The sequence below is a fragment of the Parambassis ranga genome, chromosome 10, assembly GCF_900634625.1.
Source record: "Parambassis ranga chromosome 10, fParRan2.1, whole genome shotgun sequence".
Taxonomy (NCBI): Eukaryota; Metazoa; Chordata; class Actinopteri; family Ambassidae; genus Parambassis; species Parambassis ranga.
The window spans coordinates 5,590,549-5,599,045 of NC_041031.1; the positions used below are offsets into that span (position 1 = coordinate 5,590,549).

Sequence of the window (8,497 nt, forward strand, 5' to 3'; positions counted from 1 at the left end):
AACGTACTCCTGCACTTCAGCAGCACGTGGTGTAGAGGATGGAAGCTGTTCTCCAGGATCCCCTGCAGTTTAGACAGCATCCTTCTGTCTGACACTGCTGTCAGGGAGTCCAGCTCCACCCCCACCACATCCCCGGCCCTTCTGATCAGTTTGTTGAGTCTGTTTGTGTCCGCTGCTTTCAGTCTGCTGCCCCAGCACACAACAGCAAACAAAATGGCACTGGCAACCACAGACTCATAGAAAATCCTCAGCATAGTCCGACAGATGTTAAAAGACCGGAGCCTCCTCAGAAAATAGAGGCGGCTCTGGCCCTTCTTGTAGAGGGCTTCAGTATTTTTAGTCCAGTCCAGTTTATTGTCCAACACCACTCCCAGGTATTTGTAATCCTCCACAATGTCCACACTCTGCCCACCGATGGAAACTGGAGCCGCGAGTGTCTTGGTCCTCCTCAGGTCCACAACCAGCTCCCTGGTCTTTGCCACATTGAGCAGCAGATGGTTCCGCTCGCACCATGTAACAAAGTTGTCAACCACAGTCCTGTACTCAGACTCTCCACCTTTGCTGATACAACCCACTATGGCAGAGTCATCAGAAAACTTCTGAAGGTGACATGACTCTGTCTGGTAGCTGAAGTCAGAGGTGTAGAGCGTACAGAATACTGAATAACAAACTAAAGCTGGACTGGATCAGAAGCTGTAAACAGGACTTGTCATCATTTTTTTGTCGTGTATCATAACTAAAGTGTCTTTTGTTTTTTGTTTTTTTTCTTTGTAGGTACCCTGCTGAGGAAATCGAGGTATGAGATGTTTCTTACTAACCTGAGGAATCGACGTCTGAGCAGTGCAGACATCCAGTCCATGACTACAACTATCCCCAGCCTGTACCACAACTATGTGACAGGCAGCAGCAGCTTCCCGGTCATTGCTGGTCAGGGAGTTGTCACCTCACGGTCGCTGGGCTCCCTTCCCTCAGCAGAACAGAATGACAACGCCCCTTCTTCTTTGCTCTCTGAGAGACCAGCGGCCACAATGGTGCCTCCTGCAAGAACTGCTGTCAGACCTATTCTGACTCCAGTTCTCCCTGAAAAGGCTAATCTGGAAGTTCTGAGGGCCGACCGCAGAAACTCTGTCCGCACAATGGATCTGGATGGACGCACTGTGGTCAGAGTCATCTCCCCCATTTTTCTCAGCGACGACACCATGCTGGAGAACCGGTGGAGGGTGACAGACTACAATATACATGGCTGTGTACTGATGTCGGTCCTCTGCCGGTTCAAAGTCCCACACGGCACCAAGAGGAAGACCAGCAGCCCTCGTCCACCGCCTAAGTGTATCAGAGTGTGACACACACACACACACACACACACGCTGTTTTATTTTTACGTTGTTATTACTGTTATTTGTTCTTCTGCTTTTTTAACTAAATGGAGAGAAGACAGAGAGTCAGAAAGGTACTGATGGTATTAGTATCCTTACAAAAAAGAATCATTGTCATATTTGTTATTGTTTAGTTCACATAATTCCAGCAAATGTATTAACTGCATATATTTTATGTTTTCATACTTTATTAATAGGAAAGAGACACAGAGTGAAGAACCAGTGACCTACATAGAAAAGAAGACAAAGGAAGGTAAGAAAAAGAGACCACCAGACCACCATTTATTTTTAATTTTTTTTAAATGAATGTACTTTATTTATTTTTTTATTACATATTTAAAAAACGTAATTTCTTTTATTTTTAATTTTAAAAATGTAATTTTTTATTTTTAATTTAAAAAAAATTTACTTTCTTTTATTTTTAATTTGAAACAATGTAATTTCTTTTATTTTTAATTGTAAAAATTACATTTCTTTTATTTTTAATTTTAAAAATGTAATTTATTTTTCCCCTCCAAGGACCGCCACCTTATCGTGGTGGAGGGGTTTGAGTGCCCAGATGATCCTAGGAGCTATGTTGTCGGGGGCTTAATGCCCCCAGCAGGGTCTCCCAAGGCAAACAGACCCTAGGTGATGGGTCAGACCAAGAGCGGTCCAAAAACCCCTTATGAAGAGTAGTCAATCAAGGAGCGTGACGTCACCCACCGGCGGGCTGGTGTGGGCTTGCTTATAGCCCCACAGCTTAGCTGCCATGTGTTGGAGTTTTCCCCAGTATGTGAGAGGGTCGCCTCCTTGCGCCTTCAGGTCGGGGAGAGGTCTCTCACTGTGGTTTTGGCCTATGGACCGAACAGCAATGCAGAGTACCAGACATTCTTACAGTCTCTGGGAGGGGTGCTGGATGGCGCACCGACTGGGGACTCTGTCATCTTGCTGGGAGACTTCAATGCCCACATGGGCAATGACAGTAACACCTGGAGAGGCGTGATTGGGAGAAATGGCCTCCCTGATCTGAACCCGAGTGGTGTTTTGTTATTGGACTTCTGTGCTGGTCACAATCTGTCCATAAGGAACACCATGTTTGAGCACAATGTTGTCCATTGGTGCACTTGGCACCAGGACACCTTAGGCCGGAGGTCAATGATCGATTTTGTAATCATGTCATCTGATCTCTGGCCGTGTGTTTTGGACACTCAGGTGAAGAGAGGAGCTGAGCTGTCAATTAATCACCATCTGGTGGTGAGTTTGATCCGTTGGCAGGGGAAGAGGCTGGACAGACCCGGCAGGCCCAAAAGTATTGTGCGTTTAGCTGAACCCTCTGCCAGAGAGATCTTCAACTCCCACCTCCAGGAGACTCATTTATCACCCGGGCTGAAGTTGCTGAGGTAGTTGAAAAACTCCCCAGCGGCAAGGCACCGGGGGTGGATTTGATTCGCCCTGGGTACCTTAAGTCTCTGGATGTTGCGGTGCTGTCTTGGCTGACACGCCTCTGCAATGTCGCGTGGCAATCAGGGACAGTGCCACTGGACTGGCAGATCGGGGTGGTAGTCCCTCTTTTCAAAAAGGGGGACCGGAGGGTGTGCTCCAACTACAGGGGGATCACACTCCTCAGCCTCCCTGGGAAAGTCTATGCCAGGGTACTGGAGAGGAGAATTTGGCCTATAGTTGATCCTCGAATTCAGGAGGAGCAATGGGGTTTTCGTCCTGGCTGCGCAATTCTGGACCAGCTTTACACCCTCCGCAGGGTGCTGGAAGGTTCATGGGAGTTCGCCCAACCGGTCCACATTTGTTTTGTGGATTTGGAGAAGGCTTTCGACCGTGTCCCTCAAGGCATTTTGTGGGAGGTGCTCTGGGAGTATGGCGTCTGAGGCCCTCTGCTAAGGGCTGTCAGGTCCCTGTATGACCGGAGCAGGAGTTTGGTTCGCATTGCCGGCAGTAAGTCAGACTTCTTCCCGATGCATGTTGTATTGTGTGGAGTTTACACACAGAGGATTAGCTGAAGGCAATTTAACAAGCAGTTTAAAAATGGTAAATACTGAAATGTAACTGTATGTAAATGTATAATGTATGAATGTAACCATATTGACTGATTTAGTTGATCAACTTACTGCTGACATCATGGCCAGTGTTCAATCAGTCAAACATTCACACATAACCATCACTGAACTCTGCAAACCCAGCTCAGAGCAGGACTTTATTATACATTCATAGCATTTTAAACACTGCAAATCATTCCAGACACTTTAAATGCTCAAAATATTCAATAACAATGATCAGTGATCAATCACTTTCAGATGTAAGAGCAGAATATGTAGTTTATGTACAGAATACTGAATAACAAACTAAAGCTGGACTGGATCAGAAGCTGTAAACAGGACTTGTCATCATTTTTTTTGTCGTGTATCATAACTAAAGTGTCTTTTGTTTTTTGTTTTTTTTTTCTTTGTAGGTTCCCTGCTGAGGAAATCGAGGTATGAGATGTTCCTTACTAACCTGAGGAATCGACGTCTGAGCAGTGCAGACATCCAGTCCATGACTACAACTATCCCCAGCCTGTACCACAACTATGTGACAGGCAGCAGCAGCTTCCCGGTCATTGCTGGTCAGGGAGTTGTCACCTCACGGTCGCTGGGCTCCCTTCCCTCAGCAGAGCAGAATGAGAACGCCCCTTGTTCTTTGCTCTCTGAGAGACCAGCGGCCACAATGGTGCCTCCTGCAAGAACTGCTGTCAGACCTATTCTGACTCCAGTTCTCCCTGACAAGGCTAATCTGGAAGTTCTGAGGGCCGACCGCAGAAACTCTGTCCGCACAATGGATCTGGATGGACGCACTGTGGTCAGAGTCATCTCCCCCGTTTTTCTCAGCGACGACACCATGCTGGAGAACCGGTGGAGGGTGACAGACTACAATATACATGGCTGTGTACGGATGTCGGTCCTCTGCCGGTTCAAAGTCCCACACGGCACCAAGAGGAAGACCAGCAGCCCTCGTCCACCGCCTAAGTGTATCAGAGTGTGACACACACACACACACACACACACACGCTGTTTTATTTTTACGTTGTTATTACTGTTATTTGTTCTTCTGCTTTTTTAACAAAATGGAGAGAAGACAGAGAGTCAGAAAGGTACTGATGGTATTAGTATACTTACAAAAAAGAATCATTGTCATATTTGTTATTGTTTAGTTCACATAATTCCAGCAAATGTATTAGCTGCATATATTTTATGTTTTCATACACTTTATTAATAGGAAAGAGACACAGAGTGAAGAACCAGTGACCTACATAGAAAAGAAGACAAAGGAAGGTAAGAAAAAGAGACCACCAGACCACCATTTATTTTTAATTTTTTTTAAATTAATGTACTTTATTTATTTTTTATTACATATTTAAAAAACGTAATTTCTTTTATTTTTAATTTTAAAAATGTAATTTTTTATTTTTAATTTAAAAAAAATTTACTTTCTTTTATTTTTAATTTGAAACAATGTAATTTCTTTTATTTTTAATTGTAAAAATTACATTTCTTTTATTTTTAATTGTAAAAATTACATTTCTTTTATTTTTAATTTTAAAAATGTAATTTATTTTTCCCCTCCAAGGACCGCCACCTTATCGTGGTGGAGGGGTTTGAGTGCCCAGATGATCCTAGGAGCTATGTTGTCGGGGGCTTAATGCCCCCAGCAGGGTCTCCCAAGGCAAACAGACCCTAGGTGATGGGTCAGACCAAGAGCGGTCCAAAAACCCCTTATGAAGAGTAGTCAATCAAGGAGCGTGACGTCACCCACCGGCGGGCTGGTGTGGGCTTGCTTATAGCCCCACAGCTTAGCTGCCATGTGTTGGAGTTTTCCCCAGTATGTGAGAGGGTCGCCTCCTTGCGCCTTCAGGTCGGGGAGAGGTCTCTCACTGTGGTTTTGGCCTATGGACCGAACAGCAATGCAGAGTACCAGACCTTCTTACAATCTCTGGGAGGGGTGCTGGATGGCGCACCGACTGGGGACTCTGTCATCTTGCTGGGAGACTTCAATGCCCACATGGGTAATGACAGTAACACCTGGAGAGGCGTGATTGGGAGAAATGGCCTCCCTGATCTGAACCCGAGTGGTGTTTTGTTATTGGACTTCTGTGCTGGTCACAATCTGTCCATAAGGAACACCATGTTTGAGCACAATGTTGTCCATTGGTGCACTTGGCACCAGGACACCTTAGGCCGGAGGTCAATGATCGATTTTGTAATCATGTCATCTGATCTCTGGCCGTGTGTTTTGGACACTCAGGTGAAGAGAGGAGCTGAGCTGTCAATTAATCATCATCTGGTGGTGAGTTTGATCCGTTGGCAGGGGAAGAGGCTGGACAGACCCGGCAGGCCCAAAAGTATTGTGCGTTTAGCTGAACCCTCTGCCAGAGAGATCTTCAACTCCCACCTCCAGGAGACTCATTTATCACCCGGGCTGAAGTTGCTGAGGTAGTTGAAAAACTCCCCAGCGACAAGGCACCGGGGGTGGATTTGATTCGCCCTGGGTACCTTAAGTCTCTGGATGTTGCGGTGCTGTCTTGGCTGACACGCCTCTGCAATGTCGCGTGGCAATCAGGGACAGTGCCACTGGACTGGCAGATCGGGGTGGTAGTCCCTCTTTTCAAAAAGGGGGACCGAAGGGTGTGCTCCAACTACAGGGGGATCACACTCCTCAGCCTCCCTGGGAAAGTCTATGCCAGGGTACTGGAGAGGAGAATTTGGCCTATAGTTGATCCTCGAATTCAGGAGGAGCAATGGGGTTTTCGTCCTGGCTGCGCAATTCTGGACCAGCTTTACACCCTCCGCAGGGTGCTGGAAGGTTCATGGGAGTTCGCCCAACCGGTCCACATTTGTTTTGTGGATTTGGAGAAGGCTTTCGACCGTGTCCCTCAAGGCATTTTGTGGGAGGTGCTCTGGGAGTATGGCGTCCGAGGCCCTCTGCTAAGGGCTGTCAGGTCCCTGTATGACCGGAGCAGGAGTTTGGTTCGCATTGCCGGCAGTAAGTCAGACTTCTTCCCGATGCATGTTGTATTGTGTGGAGTTTACACACAGAGGATTAGCTGAAGGCAATTTAACAAGCAGTTTAAAAATGGTAAATACTGAAATGCAACTGTATGTAAATGTATAATGTATGAATGTAACCATATTGACTGATTTAGTTGATCAACTTACTGCTGACATCATGGCCAGTGTTCAATCAGTCAAACATTCACACATAACCATCACTGAACTCTGCAAACCCAGCTCAGAGCAGGACTTTATTATACATTCATAGCATTTTAAACACTGCAAATCATTCCAGTCACTTTAAATGCTCAAAATATTCAATAACAATGATCAGTGATCAATCACTTTCAGATGTAAGAGCAGAATATGTAGTTTATGTACAGAATACTGAATAACAAACTAAAGCTGGACTGGATCAGAAGCTGTAAACAGGACTTGTCATCATTTTTTTTGTCGTGTATCATAACTAAAGTGTCTGTTGTTTTTTGTTTTTTTTTCTTTGTAGGTTCCCTGCTGAGGAAATCGAGGTATGAGATGTTCCTTACTAACCTGAGGAATCGACGTCTGAGCAGTGCAGACATCCAGTCCATGACTACAACTATCCCCAGCCTGTACCACAACTATGTGACAGGCAGCAGCAGCTTCCCGGTCATTGCTGGTCAGGGAGTTGTCACCTCACGGTCGCTGGGCTCCCTTCCCTCAGCAGAGCAGAATGAGAACGCCCCTTCTTCTTTGCTCTCTGAGAGACCAGCGGCCACAATGGTGCCTCCTGCAAGAACTGCTGTCAGACCTATTCTGACTCCAGTTCTCCCTGACAAGGCTAATCTGGAAGTTCTGAGGGCCGACCGCAGAAACTCTGTCCGCACAATGGATCTGGATGGACGCACTGTGGTCAGAGTCATCTCCCCCGTTTTTCTCAGCGACGACACCATGCTGGAGAACTGGTGGAGGGTCACAGACTACAATATACATCGCTGTGTACTGATGTCGGTCCTCTGCCGGTTCAAAGTCCCACACGGCACCAAGAGGAAGACCAGCAGCCCTCGTCCACCGCCTAAGTGTATCAGAGTGTGACACACACACACACACACACACGCTGTTTTATTTTTACGTTGTTATTACTGTTATTTGTTCTTCTGCTTTTTTAACTAAATGGAGAGAAGACAGAGAGTCAGAAAGGTACTGATGGTATTAGTATACTTACAAAAAAGAATCATTGTCATATTTGTTATTGTTTAGTTCACATAATTCCAGCAAATGTATTAACTGCATATATTTTATGTTTTCATACACTTTATTAATAGGAAAGAGACACAGAGTGAAGAACCAGTGACCTACATAGAAAAGAAGACAAAGGAAGGTAAGAAAAAGAGACCAGCAGACCACCATTTATTTTTAATTTTTTTTAAATTAATGTACTTTATTTATTTTTTTATTACATATTTAAAAAACGTAATTTCTTTTATTTTTAATTTTAAAAAAGGAAATTTTTTATTTTTAATTTTAAAAAAAATTACTTTCTTTTATTTTTAATTTGAAACAATGTAATTTCTTTTATTTTTAATTGTAAAAATTACATTTCTTTTATTTTTAATTTTAAAAATGTAATTTATTTTTCCCCTCCAAGGACCGCCACCTTATCGTGGTGGAGGGGTTTGAGTGCCCAGATGATCCTAGGAGCTATGTTGTCGTGGGCTTAATGCCCCCAGCAGGGTCTCCCAAGGCAAACAGACCCTAGGTGATGGGTCAGACCAAGAGCGGTCCAAAAACCCCTTATGAAGAGTAGTCAATCAAGGAGCGTGACGTCACCCACCGGTGGGCTGGTGTGGGCTTGCTTATAGCCCCACAGCTTAGCTGCCATGTGTTGGAGTTTTCCCCAGTATGTGAGAGGGTCGCCTCCTTGCCCCTTCAGGTCGGGGAGAGGTCTCTCACTGTGGTTTTGGCCTATGGACCGAACAGCAATGCAGAGTACCAGACCTTCTTACAGTCTCTGGGAGGGGTGCTGGATGGCGCACCGACTGGGGACTCTGTCATCTTGCTGGGAGACTTCAATGCCCACATGGGCAATGACAGTAACACCTGGAGAGGCGTGATTGGGAG

The 8,497-nt window shown here is 45.3% G+C and overlaps 1 protein-coding gene across 1 annotated transcript; it reads left to right on the plus strand.

The window, feature by feature from the left end:
- Positions 1-1,533: 1,533 nt before the first annotated feature.
- LOC114443009 (uncharacterized) lies at positions 1,534-7,471 on the plus strand. Its single transcript, XM_028416913.1, has 5 exons — positions 1,534-1,629; positions 3,823-4,385; positions 5,262-5,412; positions 5,805-6,389; positions 6,903-7,471. Exons 1-5 carry the CDS (start codon positions 1,551-1,553, stop codon positions 7,469-7,471), a joined length of 1,947 nt encoding a protein of 648 aa, XP_028272714.1. The 5' UTR covers positions 1,534-1,550.
- Positions 7,472-8,497: the final 1,026 nt, after the last annotated feature.

Bases quoted from the DNA above. Each gene is read 5' to 3' on its own strand.
- LOC114443009 (XM_028416913.1), top strand. From the start codon at position 1,551: ATGTTTTCATACTTTATTAATAGGAAAGAGACACAGAGTGAAGAACCA. The intron at 4,386-5,261 runs GTGTGACACACA...TTGCGCCTTCAG, and splicing joins CACCGCCTAAGTGTATCAGA to GTCGGGGAGAGGTCTCTCAC. The intron at 6,390-6,902 runs GTAAGTCAGACT...TTTTCTTTGTAG, and splicing joins TTTGGTTCGCATTGCCGGCA to GTTCCCTGCTGAGGAAATCG.